The following is a 20,919-nucleotide window of genomic DNA, read 5'->3' on the forward strand; positions in this document are numbered from 1 at the left end:
CCACTTTGCCCAGGGTCATGGCATCCCAGGAATTTCCCTGACTGCTCCAGGGAGGATGTTTCACACTGAAAGGTTTTGCAAAATAAGACTGCTTTATCAAAATCCTGTTGCACCGGACAATGTTCCCCGCTCCTTGACGTTTACAGTGTGTAACCGATTTTATCGGAGGAATGTTGTTTGGAATGGAATGGTCCTCTCTGATGGGCAGACAAGAAAGGGAAGGTCATTTGAGGACCCACCCCAAGCTGTGTGAGTTGGAGCTCAGGGTTTCTGTACATGAGGCTTGGGAGCCTGGCCAAGCCATGAGCAACCCTTCCTCCCTGGAGGAGGTCCCAGCAGTTTCCAGAGGATTGTGTTGTTTACATTCTCACCTTGGCCCTGCAGGGCAACAGACCCAGAACAGAGAAACAGCAAGGAAGGGCTCCCCAGGCCTGGGCCCCAGCAAGCAGCCCAACTCTCCCTATACAAGAGACTATTCCTGACATTCCAGAAAGAGGACAATAAGGCTTCTCCCAGAAGGGTTAAAAATAGGGAGATGGGTTTATTCCTTTAGTTATTTGCTCAAAGTTCCAAGGCCCTCTGCTTCCTGGAGCTCTGAGCAAAATAGCAAAGATGTGCATGTTCATGGGGGCTGGGATTCTGTCACCGCTGCTCATCTATAGGGGTTTTTCACATGTCTCTAGACAGAAAGAGCACGGAACGGGAGGCAGCAATGGAGACTGAGCTGGGAAAGGCGAGGAGACCAGGGAGGCCAGAAGTGTTCCTCCTGGTGGGGGAGGGGAAGCTTCCTGCAGGGGGAGAGGGCTGAGGTGCCCCAGTTGCAGCGGATGGTCAGCAGGAGAGCAAGGCTGAGGCCATCAGACACTCTCCTCTCCTGGTCCTTTTCACCAGTCTTGGTGGGCCCATGCTAGAGCTGGGCATTCTAGGACATGTCTGTACAACTACTTCTAAATTTCTCTGTTGTAGTGAATAGAATTATATCACCCCCAAAGATATGTGTAAGTTCTAATCTCTGGTATCTATGAATATGATCTTATTTGAAAATAGTGTCTTTACAGATATAATTAAATTGAGATCATAATGGCCTACAGTGGGCTCTGAATCCATGCCTGGGTCCTTAGGAGAAGGTCTCATGAAGATGCACACCCAGAGGGAATTTGGCCACGTGATGATGAGGCAAAGATTACACAGCCAAGAACACCAAAGATTTTTGGTCACCCCAAGAACACAGGAGGAAGCAAGAAAGAGCCTTCAGAGAGAACGTCACCCTGTTGGCTCATAGATTTCAGAATTCTGGCCTCCAGAACTGTGAGAGGACAAATTTCTTTTGTAGCTGCCAAGTTTGTAGTACCTTATTATGGCAGCCCTGGGAAACTAACACGATAGTGGTTTTCAAAATTTCAAATCCCTAGGTCCCTGCCCTTCAGTCCTTTGATGCCCAGAAAACAGCTTCATCTTCTGCTTTACAAAAAAAAAGTGAAGTTTTTGGACAGACCCTTTGCTGTGTGCTGCTCTCCTCTTTCCATTCTCCCACATGGGCCATGGACTCCATTCCTCCTGCCCCTCAGAGAGTTTACCACGTCACCATCTTCTCATTCTCTTAGACCCCTGGCTTTCTCCCTCCCAGGTAGACCCTTTTCATGTCCACATTCTCCACTAAAATCAAGAAGAGCTCCCCAACTCCCCCCACCCCAGTTATTGTCTTAACGCTTTCTGCCCCTTCAAATCCTCAAAAAGTTCTCCTGCCAGCTCGCTTTCTTCCCACCTTGCTCTTCCTCACACTCCCCATGTGGTTTCTCCAATCACTCTACATAGAGAAACTTCTCTGTTAAGGCCACTGGTCACTAATGTTGCCAATTCAACGGATATTTTCAGTCTTCACCTCACTTGACCTTCTGCAGTGTTACATACTGTTGACCGCACCCTCCTTCCCTTTGCTGTGGTGACGCAATCTCCCCCTGACTCTCCACGGCTCCTTTCCAGTCTTCTTTCTGGCATGGCCTCCTCCCTCTCAGCCATGTCATGTCAGATGCTCCAGGACTCATTTTCAGCCCCTTTGCTGACTATAGTACTCTCTCTCCCTAGGTGACCTCATCCTCTTGGATCTATATGTCAACTTGGACTTCTCCTCTCAGCTCCAAGTCTGCAGACTCAAATGCATACTTGACTTTGCCACTTGGATGTCTCAAGGTCACCCCGGAAACAAGTCCAAAATCAAGTCAATGATTTTGATCTTAAGGACCTCATTTTCACCCATTGCTCCCTCTCCTTGTGAATGGTACCAACATCCATCCAATCATGCAAGCCAGAAAAGCAGGAAATCTTGGCCCTTCTCTCTCCATCTTCCATATCCATTGACAAATCTTGTGGCTTTTACCTCCTGCAATCTCTCAAATCCATAGGCTCCACTAAACTCACTGCTATCCCCTTTATCCAAGAACCATCATTTCATCCTTGGACTCTTAAGAGTTCAAGCCTCAGTTCTTGCTTCTTTCTAATCACACCTCTTATCACAGTGACAACAGTGATTTCCAGTTACATATCATTTCACTCCTCACCTCTTACTCTTTCCTCTCCACCACCTGCTACCCCATCTTCTTCACTTGAAACCTTTCAGTGACTTTCTTAATCTCTTAAGTAAAGCAAAATTCCTTAAGCTGGGCTGCAAGGGTCTGCCTGGTCAGGTTGCCAGCAAAGTCTCAGTGCCACCTTTTCCCTGCTCTTCTTCACCCTCTATCTTCTATCCACATTGGCTTTCTTCCAGTCCTTTACCCTTATCCCAATTCCTCCTGCTTCCAAGCCTTTGTACACACTCTCCCTACCCTCTTTGGCCTAGCTAATGGCCTACACAGCTTTCAGACAGTGGCTTAATCTCATGTTTGCAGGGAAGCCCTGTACTGTCCTTCATGGCCCTTCCATAAGGGATGAGTTTACATTGATGCTCTTTTGATGACTTCTGACTCCTCCAAACCTTTAAGCTTTATGAGATCGGAGACTTATCCCCCAAACCAGCACAGAGTAGTCACATAGGAAATACTGTTGACTCACTAAATAAAAGAATAGAGGAAAGGGACTAGGGGATTGAAGAGGGGGAAAGAAGGAGAAATACTGGGGAATGATACTGGCCAAATTATATTGTGTGCATGTATGAATATGTAACAACAGATCCAACCGTTATATGCAACAATAATGCACCAATTAAAAAAATGTGGACGAAAAGAATAAAGGTACTGTGTTTGGTTCTGGGAATATAAAGACAAATAAGGCACAGAACTTCACAGAAAGCAGCTCATAGATTGGGAGTGGGAGAGGACAAGCAGTTGAGAAACTGAATGAACAGACCCAGTGTATAACAGGGTGATGAGCACATTCCTGAGGAGCTGGCCAGACTCCGTGGAGGAGATAGTGATGCCCAAGCCCAGCTCGCCTACTCCAGGAGAAACTCGGTCCAGGTGTCTGTTGACTGATGTGCCAGGTCTCTGGGACCCCTCATCACCAGAGTCCTAAGTGTCCCTGAGATATTCTGACATGTAGTGACTACTATACCCCAGCCATGTGGGGTAGCACAGCCATGGCAGTGCTACCCCACACTGCCACACATCCTGCAGGGGCATCATCTTGAGGAACTGGGCACACTTTGGGGCCTGTTCAGAATGCAGCATTTAAAAAGGCTCTGGCTGCGGTAAGAGCAGCAGGCAGAGCACTTTAGTCAGAAAAGCTCCTGTGCCTTCTGGGCAGTGAGCTCATCATATCCTCAGACCAACCCTGGGAAGGTGGTTAAGGGTAATGATTTTTCTCCCCACTGGAAAGTTGGGGACACTGAGGTCAATAGAGATCACTTGACTTGGCCAAGGATTGAGAACAGCTTAGGAAGAGAACTTGGAGAAAACCCAAAGTCCTTTCCATTGGGTCCACCCAATCAGATGAATGGGCAGAGGAGGGCTCCTCAAGCTGTGGGTGTGCTGCAGCAGGAACCTGCTCTGCTTATTTACTTTGGAGCAGGAGACATTCTCTTCAAACCACAGAATATTAAAGTAGATAGGCCCTGAGAGATTATCTGATTTAATACCCTTGTTGTACAAAAAAAGGAAACCAAGGCCAGAGAAATTAATCTCCCTTGCTCTCCCTTCCCTCCTATCCCCTACTGGCATCAGGTGGTAGGATAGAGATCACTAGCTGTCTGTCCAAATTCTTTCTCCCTTTCTTTGCCTATATGACTGGGCTACATTTCCCAGCCTCCTTTGCAGTTTGGCTAACCATATGACCATGTTTCTCCACTGAAATGTTAAGTGGAAATGAAGCAAACAACTCCTAGGTCTGGCCCATCAAAGCCTCCCCTGTCACATCTTCATGTTCTTTTCTCTTCTAGCTGATTGCCAATTCCCACAGCAACTTTGGAAGCTGAACATTAGAGAGTGGCAGAATCACCATATTATACATTCTTAGAAGACTATGTGGTAAGGATCTGCCTCACTGACCTGAGCATCGGTGTCTAAGACTAAGTGAACAAGAATAAAGCATCATGGTGTTAAGCTGCTGTGTTTGGGGAGCTATTTGTTACTGCAGCCTGGTCCAAACCTAATCTAATTAACTAAAACAAGTACAAATGGGAAAAATCCCTGCAAAAGATCTAATTCCACACAGTCTTGGGTGGCAGAGACACTGGGCTTCTGCTGATTTCATTGTCATCCACTCTGGAGTGATCTCACTTTTACCTCTGGAGAGGTTAGGAATGCTGGCTCCTAACTCCTTTGCCTTGGAGTTTGGTCTGAGCTGCTCCCTACCTGTTCCATCTTAGAGTAATAGGCTCCCAAGGCTAGAATAGACATGAAAAGTCATCTGATTTTTCTCCTAGCTCCAGAGAGAACCTCTTTTAAACCATCTGAGATGATCAGGAACATTGTCTGGATTTTCACTTCCCTAGAATGGAAACATAACAAATGTCCTTAGATGCTGGCTTCATACCTTCTTACTCCTATGCCAGAAGAGCTTTAAAAAATTACTTTTTTAGTCGTAATTGGACATAATACCTTTATTTTATTTATTTATTTTTATGTGGTGCTGAGGATTGAACCCAGGACCTCACAGGGTGAGCCCTCTACTGCTGAGCCACAACCCCAGCCCCCAGAAGAGCTTTAATGAATTGTAAAATATCATCTAGGACACTCTGTGATGAAGAAACCGAGGTCCAGAACACAAACAGTGGTTAAGTTGGAGAAAGAAGAAAGGGTTCTTAAACCAAGTCAACCCTGTCCCAGGTTCTATACTGCTTCCAACTCTCTTGCTGATTTCTTTTGTTCTGTTCTAGGAAGAGATGAAAAGTGCTGAACCTATCTACACTGTTCATCGTCAACCCAGGTTCTTCCTCTCTCCCTACTAATCCACTGGTTAAGCACTACCCAGCTGGCAATTACCCTAAACTTGGTCGTTTGACTCAGAAGTTAGAAAGAAGATTAGACAGAGATAAACCTATGCTAAAAGAGGAGGGGCAGGTGGCGGGTGTATGTTTGTCCTTGGGCCATGGTAGGAAAGACAGATTCTCAAGTGGGATCCCTGAATCCACACAAGAAGCCTGGGAGGGCCATTAAACCCTTAAACCGCTGCCTAGGAAGGTGACTAGTGCTACATGAAGTGTTCTCTGCCAAAGGAGGGGAGTGGCAGTGACCATAACCTCCGAACACAGTGTCTTGGCCTGTTAGGATCTGTCTAATTTGGTCTAGGCACCTGTGCAGTCCTGCCTGTTAATATGGGAACAGTGTCCAGAGAAGTTGAGCTGAGGCCATGAAAGTAAACCAAGTTACATACTGGGGGGTAATTGTAACTTGGAGAGACCCAGGAACTCTACATGAGACTTAGAAAGTTGGGTTTGTTTTGCGGTTCTTCAGAAATAAAACAATAAAACCAAATATTTACTCGTTACTTTCTCATTTAAGGTGAGCTTGTTTATACACAGCATCTTTAATGCTTTCTGCCAAGTGACTCATTTGTACTGAGTCACCAGAAAGTGGGCCTAGGTGAATCTGCAGCCACCCTGCACACCACAATTTGCTCATTCCCCTGGAGGCTGATCATAGAAATCTGGCGATAGAGAAGCAAAAAGGAGCAGGGAAATGGGAAGAAGTATGACAGTCCCTACTCAGGTTTTCATGAGCATCTGGTAGGCAGACAGGAGATCCCAAGATACCCAACAAAATCACCAAAGAGCAGTGAGATATTGTCTGAATTGCAAATTCTGATAAGAAAATGATATACAGTTATTTGCAAATAAATCACTTAATCTTTGGGTCTCACTTCAAAATCTTAGCGAGTTATTCCCCCTTCTTTGTGAGCCCCTCCTTCTTCCTTATAAATGAAAAGTCTTGCAGCCCTAAAATTTAGACATTTTGTTTATTTACTGGGAGGAGAAAGGTTATGGATATGGATGTACAATGAAACTTTATTTACCAAGAGAATTTGTTCACACTAAATCTTTGAACCTACCTCCTGAAGTTTTCATTTAAAATTCACTGATGCACAACATTTTGTTTAATTTGCAATCCGCAATTCTTTCACTGATGATGAGTTTGTCCTAGCTGAGCCTGAATTCACAGTTTTCTTTTCCCTGCAGCCTGTTTGGGTGTCCAGTGGTGACATCTCTGCAGAATTCTGGTGTGAGCCAAAGGCAGATGGAACGGAATCCAGGTTTGGGAGGGCACACGGGAATATTAGGATTCCTGCCTGGGTCAGAGTGCCAGGTGTTAGGCTTGGCACAAGCAAGTTTAGCATCAGTGCTGGGGACCTGAAGGGGCAGTGGTGGTGATGGGGATAGGGGTACTTCAAAATTAGTTAAGAGCAATGACAGGGCTGAATGGGACGCATGGGCCAAGCTCTACTTCTCTTTCCTATAGAAGCACTCGGTATATTAACTAGTTAGTGCCAATCATATTACCAGGACCTGCTTTTCGCAGGTTTACTGTGCGTTTAAGGACTTGGGAGAGTGGTTCCTGATTCAGAAGGCTCGGTTTTTCTAATTTTTCTCCAAAATGCAAAGCGATGCTCTAGGGCGTGTGCGTGTGATCAAAGTTGCACAGAGGCTCTGTTGACCTCATCACGCTGTCCCAGCCCGGGTGGTTCTCGGGGGCCGGCCCCCGCCCCCTTCCTGCCCTCCCTCCGCTCCCGGGCCCGCTGCGCGGGGCCGGTGATGTCAACCGAGGAGGAGCCGCCCGCCCCGCGACCCGCCCGGGCTAATTAGCATGTAGTGGCGCCGCGGGCCGCCTCCGCCGCGCCCGCCCGGCCCCCGGCCGCCCTCCCGTGGCTCCCACAACTTTTGAGGCGGGGAGCGCGCTCACAGCCTCACTCGGCTCACTTCCCTAGCCCGGAGCGGCAGCGGCCGCCCGCTTCCCTCGCACCCGCGCCGCCCCGCGCCCTCCCCGCGCGCCGGGCATGTGAGCGCGGGCGGGCGCCGCCACCATGGCCTCGCCGCGCGCCTCGCGGTGGCCGCCACCGCTCTTGCTGCTGTTGCTGCCGCTCCTGCTGCTGCTGCTGCCGCCGCCGGCGGCCCCCAGGACACGGGGCCAGCCTCCCTCTCCGGCCCGCCCAGCGCTCCTGTCCAGCGTGGAGCCGGCGCAGCCCCCTGACCGCGGCCCGGAGCGCGAGTTGCAGCCGCCGCCGCCGCCGCCCCAGAAGCGCCGCGAGCCCGCGCCCCTCGGCCCCAGCCACATTGCCCCCGTGCCGGGCGCCGCGACACGGCGGAGACGCTCCGGCTGGGCCCCCGGCATCGGGAGCGCGGGTGAGTGAGAGCTGGGGAGCCAGCGCCGAGCCGCCTTGGTTTGGGGGGCGCCCCGGGGCCGCATCCCTAACCCTAGGCCCCTCGGCGCTGCTCGACCCTGGCCCGGGGCTCCGCTTGCCCGGCGCGTGTGGGACTCTTGGGACTCGGCTGGGGGGGAGGGGGGAAGAAAGCTTCCCCAGTGGCTGGACTGGGAGGTGTGACCATTCTCCCCCCAGCTTGGAAGAAAACTTCTCTCTCCCATGGGTACCCCAAATGCTTCTCACCCACCGTTAAACAACAACAACAACAAAACGAACAACAAAACCCCCAAATTGCCTCTCCCACCGCGCGGGTGGTTAACTTCAGGCCGTTCTCCCTCAATACTGTTCTTTTTCTCAATAGATGCAGAACTGGTCTCTGCAGGTACAGAGCCTGACTTTCCAGTATAAATAATGGATTTTTAAAGGGTTCTGACACCAGGGCTTTTGTAAAGGACAAAGAATGTAGTTTGAAACCAAGCATCTATTGACTGAACTCTGAAAGAGGAACTTGGTGAAGGGTCCACAAACTTGAACCACAAACTTGTAAGGCAAACGCTGGCTTTTTCCCTCTCCTTTTCTTTCTCAAGGAGCTAGTGCTCTATACACAGCCGCTGCCTGTCTTAGTCAGAGAGAGGGAACAGATTTCTTCTGGTTGCTCTTGTGTCTATCTTTTTTTTCTGATTTGGAAGAAAAATACCCAGGACTGGGTGGAATTCTAACCATAATGCCATTATGACCTTTAGGATGGCCTCTTTTCTGGTCTTAGTATCTCTGTCTTTGAAATGGAAGAAATGACCCAGGTTTCTCCTAACCTCCTGGTGATGATGTGACAAAATGAAAGTAAAAATAATGGAAAGTGCTTTGAACAAAGTCAGCAACGTGGTGGTGGTAGCCTTTGCCTTCCTGTGAGTGAGGAAGGTCGTGCAAGCAGGGACAGGCTAGATTGTTGCTATACTGGACCATTCATTTGGAGTTTAGGTGAAGGTTGAGAAGATTTCATCTGCCTGAATTCAGTTCAGTTACTTTTCTCATATCTCACAATTTTCTAGTAAGTGAAATAGCTTGCTTCATCCAAGGGATCTTTGCTAGAGTTAAATATGAAAAAGATTTTTTTTGCCCCCCCATAAAACCTCAACTCCATATTTGACAGTTCTCTCATTGCAAACTGCCTTGTCTTTGTGAATCTGTCACTGGCCTGAGATTGGTAGACCTTCAGAAGACCTTCAGGAGACCCATCCTGGAGTGACTCTGACTTCAGATTACTAATAACTTTGTTTTGTTAGGTTTGGAGGGAGGAATCAAGAACATGAAAGAGAAAAATTTCTAGCTTTGTCACAGTAGAAAAGTAACTGAGGAACACTATGTGATTTTGAGAGGTTTTCTAGATAGACAGTGGAGTGTAAGGAGTTGAGGACATTTCAGAGGGGACACCCAGGAATGGAAGCAGGTGTCTCTGGCTGTATATAGGCCTTCTTAGCTGAGAGGCCAATCTTATTAGGGAATAGCTGGGAGGGATGCTGACTTGTGGGGCCCTGGCTAGAGGAGGCTGGCACAGGAGTCTCCTTTCTCCTAAGACTGAGAATCTCCACAGGTCATAGTGAGGTGGGTGTTACTGAGGGAAGGACTGTGGAGGCAACTGGGTTAGGGGGGAAATAAAGTAAGAATCAGGGCCCCAAGTGATCTGAACTTTCCTTATGGCTGTGGCTCTGTAACTTTCCTTGTTTGAATAATTTGGGGAGGTTTGAACTATTTCATGGAGGCTTCAGGTATGAAAGAGTTCCAGAAAGCAATTCAGGAGGAGTAGGAATAGTCTAAATCTTCTTACCTAAGGTTTCCTGGTGTCCCCACAAAATCACCCAAGGAGTGCTTGCCCTTCTGCTGGTTTAAGGCCTGATTTTGTGTGGGATGTTAGAAGGTGCGATTAAAAGAGATGATTTTGATTACCTGTTGAAAATTGCTAGAAGCCACCAATATGGCTGAAGATCTAGGAATGTCCTATGCTTATTTTCTGGTAGTGGCTCAAACATTGTCACTTAGGGAGAACAAAGAAACAACAAAGAAGAAAACCAGCATTAGGTAAATTCAGTGAGTCCAGGTTTTCGAATAACCTCTGAGGAGTTGTCTGGCTTGTTTTGCTTGGCCACCATGCATCATTAGGTACTGCCACTTATTCCACAAGGCAGCAAAGTCTCAAGGCTGAAACGGCTTCCAGAGGTCCTGTAGCATTCACTGTGTCCTGTGCTGATATCTGCCTGCCCTCTCCTGCACCTTTGGTAGAGGGTCACCCAGGCTCTATCTCCATGTTTCTGTATTTGGGGAGGTGAGTACTCCTGCTGGTAATTAGTCTTGAGTCTTACAAATAAGGTGGTTGTTAGGGAAACTGTCTGTAGCCCCTTCACACTGGGGAGGTGCTGGTGGTCAGTGCCTGGCTCTTATAGCCTTGAAACTCTGGCTTCTAAATACACCCTTGTCAGCAGTAGGGACCAGGTCTTTCTTTCCTTCCTTTCTAGCCCTTCTCCTCCTTCTGGCAGAGTTCAAGGTTTCTCTGTTGAGTAATTACATTCCATATATGGTTGGGTTTCCTGTATTGGACTGTAAGTCCCTGGAGAGCCGCCCCCTGTTTGTGTAGCCATTGTTAAGCTTTTGCACCCACCTGTCACCCTGCTGGTTGTTCAGTTGCCATTTACTGCTGGTATTTCAGCCAGTGGTGAGAGGAGGAGGCTGAGACCTAGAGGTTTCCTTTTTCTGCATGGTTTCCTGCTACTCAGGGCTTCAGAGCGAGAGTTCTAAGCTGGGTACTAGGTTCATATGCCCTGATTTTTAGATCCATAGGCCATGTTTTATAATTGTGAGATCTGCAGATGGGCGGGGGCGGAAAGGCTGAAATCATAATGAAAATCTGTGCAGAAGCAACGTACTTTCCCACCCAAATGGGAAAGGATGCTGAGTAGCTGAGCAGCCAGCCCAAGGAATAATAATCTTAGAAAAATGCGGTTCCCTAGAGTAAAGGAAGTGTTCTGAGCCCAGCCCCTTATGAGCTGTTAAATAGCTGTCGCCTGAATTGCTCTAACTTTGTGGGCCAACTTCGTCATTGAGCTTGGCTGCCTGGAGAACCATTACAAGGTGCAGTAAAGTCCTGGGTTGGGCAAGAGGCAGCCCTTCAGGAAGGGAAGGGGGAGAGTGGCTTTCCTCCAGGAATGCAGCCCTCTCCTAGCTGGGGCTGGGGGAGGTGACCCTGGGAAGCCTGCTTGCCTGCTTGCTTTGATGGAAGGTGGCCTAAATAGAAGGAAGGTTGTGGGGAGAGGGCTCTCCATGGGGTATGTGTACTTAAAAGCCACATCCTTTTAACCTTGCAAGTACCTGTTTATTGCTTCCCTCAGCATGTGTGCATATGCCCGAGCTGATATTTTCTGCCCAGGAGCTGACTGGTGTGGCCAGAGGGAGACAGGATGGTGCTCAATGCCAGCTGGATAGTTACTGCCTCCTAGTCCTGAAGAGCCAGGGCAGGAGCCTCTGCCCTCCTGGTGATCCCTCTGCTTTCCAGTGGCCCTGCCCAGCTGGCTGAGAAAGTGTCCTGGAGCTAACGTGTCCTTGTCCAGAGATGCTCAGAAAGACAGCAAAGAACAGATGGCAGATGCTGTTTGTTAGCTACTTTCTGACTTCTTCAGCAGCTTCCCTGTCCCCAGTGTCCTTTCTGTGTGAACAGAGGTTGCAGCTATAGTAAATGTCTCTTTCTTTGCAGAATCCTAGGGGGACAACAGGGAAGGAGACTAATTTGATCTCTCTTTCAAATCCTTTGCCTTTGAGCACCTATGTGTAGTTAGGTGCTTTTTCATTTCTTATCCCATTTCACCCTTAAAACAATCCTGCGAGGGTGGTTATTTCCCTTTTATAGTCATAGAAAATGAAGCCTGGCAACATTAGGTCACACAGAAAATGGAGGAGGCAGTATTGAAACTGATTTTGGCCAAACCCATTGGCTCTTTCCACAATATGTGAAATCTCAGTTTTCTCATCTCTAATATGGGATGACAGTTTTAGATCTAAAATTTTTCCAGCTCATCAGTCTTCTTCCTCCTTTCCTTAGTCCTTGCTCTTGCCATTTGTTAGAGATTAGGGACCATGATTGGGAAGGGATATCAGTGGTAATGGGGACAACCTGCAGAGGAGAAATTAAAAAAAAATTGTCTTTAATTGTCAAGAAAAGACTTAAAATCTTTTTTTTTTTTTTTTTTAGTGTACTGGAGATTGAACCAGAGATGCTTTACTACTGAGCAATATTCCAGTCCTTTTAATTTTTTTTTAATTTTAATTTTAATTTTTTTAGTCATACATGACAGCAGAATGTATTTTGACATATAATACATACATGGAATGTACGTACATCAATCATATTGTCTATTCTATTCTGTCCAGCCCTTTTAATTTTGAAGCAAAGTCTCACTAAGTTGCCCAGGTGGGCCTTGAACTTTTGATCCTCTTGCCTCAGCCTCCCAAGTTGCTGGGGTTATAGATGTCCACCACTGTGTCAACACCTCAAGTCTTTATTAAAAGTGTATTTTACATAGAGATTGTGATTTATACTCTAATTCTCTACTAATCCATAGATTATTGGTGTCAGAAGTCACTCCTTTAATTATCAACCAAACTAAGTTGAATTGTTGGCTTTCTTGGTGGGTACTCTCCTGTGAAGCTGGAGAAGTGGCTGATATGTTGAGCCTGTTGCTAGTCATTATGAATGCCATTTACAGGGGGGAAAGGTTAAATGGTGCCCTGTTTAAATGCCATTTTAATGTCTATGCTCTTGTCTGCCCACTCACTATTTCCTCCAGCATAGGCAGAAACAAAGATGTTTCTATCTTCTCTTTCCCTCTTTTATTGGAATGTGGCAGATGTCTCCATCTGTGTCCTGTTTGACTGATTTGTAAATCAGGAAATATTTACTGAGAACTTACTATGTGTGAGGAGCTGTGCCAGATAATAAGGAGCTACATCTAACTTGCCCCCAGGGAAACTTTTTTTGAAGCATGAACATCAAAGATGTAAAAAGTGAAGTAATGATGCATTAATAATTTGTAACTGAAGAAATACCTCAAGAAGATCATACAGACCACAGGAATGATGTGGCTAGAGAGAGCTGCAGCAGCAGGTAGAGGTGGAGACTGCAGGGGACTGGAGAGTCCAGGGAGATCATGGGGAAAGAAGGAGTTGATTTAGCTTTGGAAAATTGACAAATGTAGATATACAGAGAGGTGAAGGAGGTTACTGGCATCAGCAGAATCCCAAATGTTGAAAAGGTCGAGACTTTTTAAATGGAGGTGATAAACAACCGAGAAAGCTCAGGAAAGGACTTGGGTTGATGAATTGGGCTCCAGAGACCCCTGAAAAGGGGACTAGGGCCAATTATAGAAGGCTTAAGAGGCCTGTTTAAGGTGTTTGTTTTATCACACCCACATTGAGGAACCCATAATGGCCTTGGAGGGGGGAGCACTGTAGTTGCCTGTTCATTGTTCTTTTGTGCTTGGTGCTGGGGACTCACAGATGAACCACAGACAGGTCTGCCCTTGCACCAGCCCAATATCTATTGCACAGCAGGTGGGATGCTGGTGGGCAGTGTGTCCATACATTGGAAAGAAAAGACTGAAAACATGGCATGGACTGGAATTGGGGGGTTTGGGGCGGGGTGGAAATTGAAAGGGAGAGATGTGAGTGCCATTTCAAAGGGAAAGACAGGCAGACCTGGGGTGGAAGGCCACAGTGGTGGGGGAGAAACTGCCTTGCCATTAAGGAGCCTACTTGTTTTAGACTTTCCCTCACTGTCAAGACTGTTGCAGGTTTCAGTGGAAGAATTCTGCGAACCCTTGAGAATGTAGAACTGAACTTGGGAGAAGCCAGGGCCAGATTTGGCCTGGAGGGCATTTGGTGAAGCCACTGGGCAGAGGAAACTGGCCCTGGCTAGGTGAAGAACACCCCCTGTAGACCAAGGGCAGTGGGGAAGAAGAGGACCCAGCCCAGGTGCTGGCTCTGCATGGAGTTGCAGTGAGAGCCAGGTCAAAAATGAGTTCACATGTTTTGGCTTAGATTTGGCCACACCTCCAGGTGCTGTCTGCCCAAATTAGAGGGAACAGGGAGATCTGGGAGGATGAGGCCTGAGAACAGCCATTGGATTTGATCCTGAGCTGTTTAGTGAGGACTGTCAAGAGGGTAGAAAGCAACCTGCCAGGAGTATGGTAAGCCTGGGAGACAGCAGATGTGGTCCTCCCTGTGGTAAATTTTGACAGTAAAGTGAAAAAGGAAATCAGAATCAGAATCCTTGATTCTCACTCCCTAAACCTATTGTTGGTGCTCAACTCTTCCCATGTCAGGAATGGTCAACACCATCCACCTGCTAACTTATACCAGATGCCTAGAAGTCACCCCTCCCACACTACACCATTCCTCACCTTTCCTACATTCTTGCTTTGTTTTAGGGGAGGGGGCAATTCTGGCTGATTCTGTTACTAAAATACATTGTGAATCTGTCCTCTTCATCTTTACAGCTCTTTTTCTGTTCTCTCACCCAATCTTGCTCTCTCTCTCTAATCAATGCTCACAGAAGCCAGAGTGATCTTCTTAAAATCTAATTCAGGTCACCTCATTCTCGGGCTTAAAACCCTCCCAAGAGCTTTGCATTGTACTTGGAATAAAATCCACCCCCACCCCCACCCCCGGCTTGTTGGAATTCAAGGTCCCTAGTGTCTGTCCCTATACCTCTCTGGCTCTTCTTGTTCATCTCCCTACTTGCTACCCACATTTGTGTGCATTTCAAACTCACTCTGTTTTGGAGATTTGGCACCAGGTGTCCCCCTGCCTATAGCAGAAAGAGCCTGAGGCAGGGGGAACAGTAAGAGTAGATGCTCTAAGGCAGGAACTGATCTTGCCTTGTCATGGGATTAGGAGGAAGGCAGGTCACAGTGGCTGGGTCACAAAGGGCCATGAGAAGTGTGGTAAGGAGGTCAGATTTTCTTGTAAATGCTCCGGAGGCTCTGGTAGTAAGATCCCTTAAGGAGCTAGAAGACCATCTGTTAAGTCTACAGAGGCTGTTAAAAATGGACACACTCCTTTTGCTTTGTATTTTAGCTCTGGGGTAGTGGAGCTACATGGTACTAGGCTGACTTTCCTGTTATAAAGACGTTTTTGAAGAAAACTTACAGTTCAGATGACATGGTAGGCACACAAGAGGCTGTGTACCCAACTCCTGGGATTGTTGGGGGGGGACATGAGAGAAGGGCTGATCTTGCTGGAGACCCTAAGTAACAGAAGCCCCTATCTCTCTGTGTGAGGCTCTCAACTGCTGGAGGTCAAGAGGTAGACATGATAAGTTGACAAGTTTCTCCTCAATGTCTGATAAATTGGAAGGTGAAGACCAAAGAGGAAGATGGATGAAGAAGTAGCCAAGAGAAAGCTCTTCAGGTGGCCATGCCAGTTCCATCCTTAGGACTGAAGCAGTCAGACTGCAGGAGAGAGACTACAAAATAATAAGCCTTTGAAAATCAATCAGACTTGGACCTCTGGTCAATGGGTATTTTCCCTCGGATCAGAACTATTGGGGGTTATTGATAGCATTTCAAAAGTGTTTGAAGGAGTGAAGAGCTTGGAAGGATCACTTGTCTTCATTTCCTGCATCATTCATCAGATTGGACTTTGAGTTTTTATATGCATCCCAAATAAATTTATCATTTTTTAGGAAATACAAGAGAATATTCTGTAGGCTGTTGAAAGCAAATTTTAGAAAGTGGTTTGAGCAATAACAGCATTATTGGAGTAACAGCATTATTGGTCTTAATGGGACCTCTTTGATGAGGATCACACTCACTTGAGTAGGTGAATTCTTGTGGTTTGTTAGGAATTATTTATAGTATAGTCATGCCTGGTGTAATGGAGTGCTGCTATCAGTAGCCACCGACAGAGTTAGGAAAGAGAGATGCCAATGGAATCTTAAGAGCCCTGATGTGGGTCAGAGGTCTTTGGTCTTAACCCCTTCCGCTTTGAAGCTATGTAGCATGGGAAGCTGTCTAATGTCGCTAGGTCTTAATTTCCTTATGCTAAAAATGGGATAATAATGTCTGTCCTGCTTTTTTTGAGGAGGAGCCCTTATAGGCATCGCAAAGGATTTTAGTCAGAATATAGTGAATAGACTATGACCTTGGGCAAGTCCTTTCATCTCCATATATCTGGAAAATTGAGGTAATAGAACCAGTCCTGTTGGCTTCACAGTGTTGTAAGGACGAAATGAGTTAATCCACATGGACATGCTTTGTAAACATGTCCATGCTGTGTTAATCATTAATGCTCCCTGGGAACCCATCAAGCCTTATGATTACTCGAAGTGAGGAGGGGCTTCAGAGAGAAGGTGGACATGAAGGATGAGTAGAAAGCTGGAGAAGACGTGGAGAAAAGGAGGACATTTCTAGAAAATCTCAGTGGACTTTTTCCGTCCTCCTTCTCTTTGCCCTCTCACCTGTCTCACCTCCTTCTCTTTGCCATGACTGACTCCTTTCCATCTCTTCTCTCCCTCTGAGTGAGATATTGTCCACAGTTCTACCCTTGGCCTTCTACTTCACCTCTGTTCAGTGGACATTTTGGGGGGCATCTCTAATGAGCCATGGTCTCTTTTACAAGACACTTAGGAATGTGATCACATAAGCCAGAATTGTGAAACAAGATGAAATGACTCCAGAGGAAAAGCGTTTTCTCTAGGGAAGGCTTCTTGAAGGTGGTGGTGCCTGAGCAGGTCATGAGCAATCAATCAGATTTTGCCAGAAGGCCAAGGGGCAGGGAGCAGGACATTCTAGGCTGGAAGGATGGCAGGACAAAGGTGTGGAAAGAAGATGCAGGGCATCTTCACCTGTTTTTTCTGAGTGGGTGATTTCCAGAATTTCTATCTTCCCTTCAGCAATCCATCTGTGCGCCTCAGCCACCTGCCAGGCACACGTGTTTATGGTGTGTCGCTTTAAACTGTCAGATTACAGTTATGGATGCAAACTCACTACCTTTACTCCTGCAAACCTGCCTTCCCTTTGCTTGTTCGTGGGCCCATTCAATTCCAATCCACTGCTCAAATCTCAATCCTCTTTGTCTCTTGCCTTTTCTTACATGTACAGTAGTCTCTGTTGACTGTTCCCTTCCTTCCCTTCTCCTGTCCTAACTCCCATTTCTCCAAATCCCACCAGAACACTGAACCCCATTGGATAGTGGGCTACGTAGGGTCTCAAGATGCAACACCTCCATCTGTGCCATGAAACCCCCATTTGGATTCTAGTATCCTTAACAAGGCGCCTTTGTAGCCCACCTGGAGAAATGGCACTGTCCTTTCTGGCTTTCACTTTTAGCACATGTGATTATTTCTCTGATGCTCTCTGCCTTGGCTTTTTTCTTTCACTCTTTTTTTTTTTTCTATTTCTATATTTTTTTTAAATTGGATTTTCTTTGGAGTGGGTGGGTCCAGTTTTATTATGTCCTGTTTGACCTTGGGCAAATTACTTAACCTCACCTGTTTCTTTATCAGAAAAGCAGGGATAAGGAGACGACCTCATAGGGTTGTCATGAGGTTGAACTGAGACATCCCGGTGAAATGCTCAGTGCCTGGCATGGAGCAAATGCTGTATAGATTATTTTTTATATATCTATATCTAAAATGCCATTACTATTATATATTATATTCCTGTTATTATCCTGCTTTGGCATATCTTTTTTTTTTTTTTTTTCTGCTTTCTGCTTTGTTTCTCTTTTCAGCTCCCTTCCATTCTTCTCCCTTTATTTTCCCTTTTTCTTAACTGGCTATGGTATGCAACTGATTTGTCCACATGTTGGTTATATTTGAATAGGAGTGTTAGGTTTCCTGATCTTAATTTTAAAAGCATATTAGCAAACTTTTCATTTCTCTCTTTAACTAGATTGTACTCATTCACTCCCTGCGGCTGGATCCCTGGAAGTCCCCATGGTGGACCCCACCCGAGGGAGAGCCAGTGCCCAAGCTTCCCTCCCTTCTCAGTCCAGGCCTCTGAGTCCTTTGTGTTGAGACATCTTTCCGCTGTGTCCATTTTTCAAAGTCGTAAAATGTTCCAGACAATTACTTTTCTGTGATTTCCTTTGAGTCCTGAGCCACTTCACAGAAGTCTGAAGAATAAATCAACTGCAGAACGTATACAAGTCAGCCGCCAGCGCTATGTAAATGTTTAAAGCCCAGGACAGGGCTCAGGCGGTTCCATCGCACACACACGCCCCAAACAGGCGGATTCTTCCTGCCCCTCCTCAGCGCACTTCTCTCCCCCTCTTCCTCCTCGGAACCAGGATGTTTTTCCTTGCCTTTTTATTGTTTCGCTAACCTGGCAGGTCTCCTTTGGTGGAGCCCCGCCACTGGCTTCCTCTCTGGGTGTGATTGAGCTTTACAGTGAGACGCAGGCTGAGAGGCCTGCACCCTGGAGCCTGCCTAGCCAGGCGGGGCAGGGGCTGTGGCTTCAGCTTCTTTCTTGAAGCAGCCCTTTGTTGAGGAACCTCCTCAAGCTACTTTGTTAGGTGTTTATTTTTCAAAGGACCAGAGGGGAAGAAAGGAGGCAGTAAGATAGATGCCCCTAGAAATAAGGTGACCACCCCATTGCCAAAAGATTTTGTATTCTCTTGTTTAACTGAATGGAAATCTCCTGGCCTTCAACCCTGTGTCTTTTCTCAAGGCCTTTAAAACAAACAAAAAACCCTATGGAATTATTTTTAAAGCAAAAATCTTGAGGTCACATGACAGACCTTCATCTCTCCCTCCTGCCTGTGTAGGCTGCAGCCCTCCCTAGTGCAGCCCTCCCGAGTGCCCCCCTCCTAAAGCCACATCAGGCTGGTTCTGTTTCTGGAAGGTTGAGCCCAGGCTCAGGGCTCCAGGCTAGCCTGTCCTGGGTCTCATTCAGCTCAGTCCTGCAGATCTGTTTCTCCCCAGGAGGAGAGGATGCTCTGCTGAACAAAAGTGACTTCCTCACAGGAGGGGAGGGTGGGGTGCCTTGTAAACCTTGCACTACTCATCTCTAGAGACTGTTGCAGGGAAAGCTATTTAAAAATTTGATCATTGGATCTCAAGTCCAAACACTTTGCAATGTGTATGATTTTTCTTAGGGCTGCTCCTTTTAGGGTAAAAACAAGGAAGGAAACGAAACTCCCCAAGAGCCTTGGACAGTCCAGATTGAGGGCTCAGTCTTTTGTTCACACAAACTCATTTGGCTCCTAAAAATCCTCCACCCCAAATCATTACATCCGCAGCACCATTTCAAAACACAGCCTAGAGTAGGCTGCCATCTTTCTGGAGAGATTACAGTCACCTTCCCCAGAAACCCCTGAGATTCCTGACTGCCTCAGAATATCTCACCCCTGGCCATCCAGCCTGAAATTCCCTCATTTGGAGAGATCCTGGGGGAAGGCTGTGAGGACCCTATTGGGGAAGGACCCCCACTGTCTGGACCAGAGGCCAGGTAGCCCAGAAGGGAGGATGGGTTTCTTGTACCTTGCAAACTCTGCCTCTCTGGGCCACTTCTCATACCCCAGAGGCATTCTAAGTATTTATGGTTTATCTCCCTTGAAAGCAAAAGCTCTTTGAGGCAGGTTCATATCTTATTTGTCCTTGAAACCCTCACAGTGTCTTGCCTGTGATTGGTGCTCAGTATATTTTTATTGTGGCAAAATATACACAAATGGAAAATTTACCATTTTAAACCATTCCTACGTGTACAAAATTCCATGGCTCTGAGTACAGTAACAGTATTGTTAAAATCATCACCAGGGCTGGGGCTGTAGCTCAGTGGTAGAGTACCTGCCTTGCACGTTTGAGGCACTGGGTTCGATCCTCAGCACTATATTAAAAAAAAAAAAAAAAAATCACCAATCATTCATTCCCAGAAATTCTTCATTATCCCAATAGAAACTCTTTTTTTTTTTAAATATTTATTCTTTTGTTGTAGTTGGACACAATACCTTTATTTTACTCATTTATTTTTATGTGGTGCTGAGGATCGAACCCAGGGCCTCGCAAAGCACTAGGTGAGCGCTCTACCACTGAGCCACAACCCTAGCCCCTAGAAACTATTTAAATAGTAAATCCCCATACCTCCCTGCTCTCACCCCTGGTAATCTCTGTTCTACTTTATCTCCCTATGAACTTCCTATTATAGGAACTTTATATAAGTGGAATCATACAATATTTGTCCTTTTGTGTCTAGCTTATTTAACTTAGGTTTTCAGGGTTTCCTCATGTTGCTGTATTAGAATTTCATTTAATATACCATTGTATGTATATACCACATTTTGTTGATCCATTCATCTACTGATGGATACTTGGGTTGCTTTCTTCTTTTGGCTATTAAGAATAATATTGTTGATAACATGAGTGTACAAGTATCTATTTGGGTCTCTGCTTTCAGTTATTTTTGATATATGCTCAGAAGTGAAATTGCTGGATCAAATGGTAACTAAGTTTCTGAGGGACTGTTGTACTATTTTCCATGGGTACTGTACCATTTTACATTTCCACCAGCATTGTATAAGGATTTCAATTTCTCCACATCCCCACCAACCCTTCCTATTTTCCTTTTTGTTAGTAGCCATTCTAATGGGTGTGAAAGCAAATATTTTTTAAATTCATAAATGTCACTCACGGTGTTGCAGATTTGAAACTATTACTCCTCTTCTTTGCCTTAGTCCTGTCATCTGAGGGTCAGAATAGTTGGATGCTATGGTCCTGAGGTGGTGGTCACCTTTGAGGGGCATAGAGGCATTAAAGACAGCCCAGTCAACTTTGACCAGAATGAATGGTGCAAAGCAGCATGGGTGCTAGCTAGTGAAGCTTGACTCATGCTGTGAATTAGTTTAGTAAGAGCTGGCTGTGCTTCTCTCTTCTTGGCCCTCACTGGTTTTCATCTGAGTGTGGTTAATTGAGGACACTGGAATTAAAGAGCTGGGCTTCAGTCTGCTCTGTCACCTATTTTCTGGGTTAACCTCTGTAGGTGACTTAAATGCTAAAGCCTCAGTCTTTTCTTCCATAAAAGAGGACAAGAATTACCCTCAAGACTGCCACTTGGACTGTCAGGATCTAAAAGGATATTTAGGCCTCCTAAA

At 46.3% G+C, this 20,919-nt stretch overlaps 1 protein-coding gene across 2 annotated transcripts in view; it reads left to right on the forward strand.

Moving 5' to 3' along the window:
* The first annotated feature begins 7,343 nt into the window (after positions 1 to 7,343).
* The window catches only part of Heg1 (heart development protein with EGF like domains 1), a 75,468-nt gene continuing 61,892 nt past the window's right edge, over positions 7,344 to 20,919 (forward strand). For both annotated transcript variants that reach the window (XM_027935917.2, XM_071615262.1), the window contains exon 1: positions 7,344 to 7,768. In XM_027935917.2, coding sequence (XP_027791718.2) covers positions 7,450 to 7,768 — 319 coding nt within the window. In that variant the 5' untranslated portion in view covers positions 7,344 to 7,449. The remainder of the gene's footprint in view (positions 7,769 to 20,919) is intronic.

The sequence above is a fragment of the Marmota flaviventris genome, chromosome 8, assembly GCF_047511675.1.
Source record: "Marmota flaviventris isolate mMarFla1 chromosome 8, mMarFla1.hap1, whole genome shotgun sequence".
NCBI classification, from domain to species: Eukaryota; Metazoa; Chordata; class Mammalia; order Rodentia; family Sciuridae; genus Marmota; species Marmota flaviventris.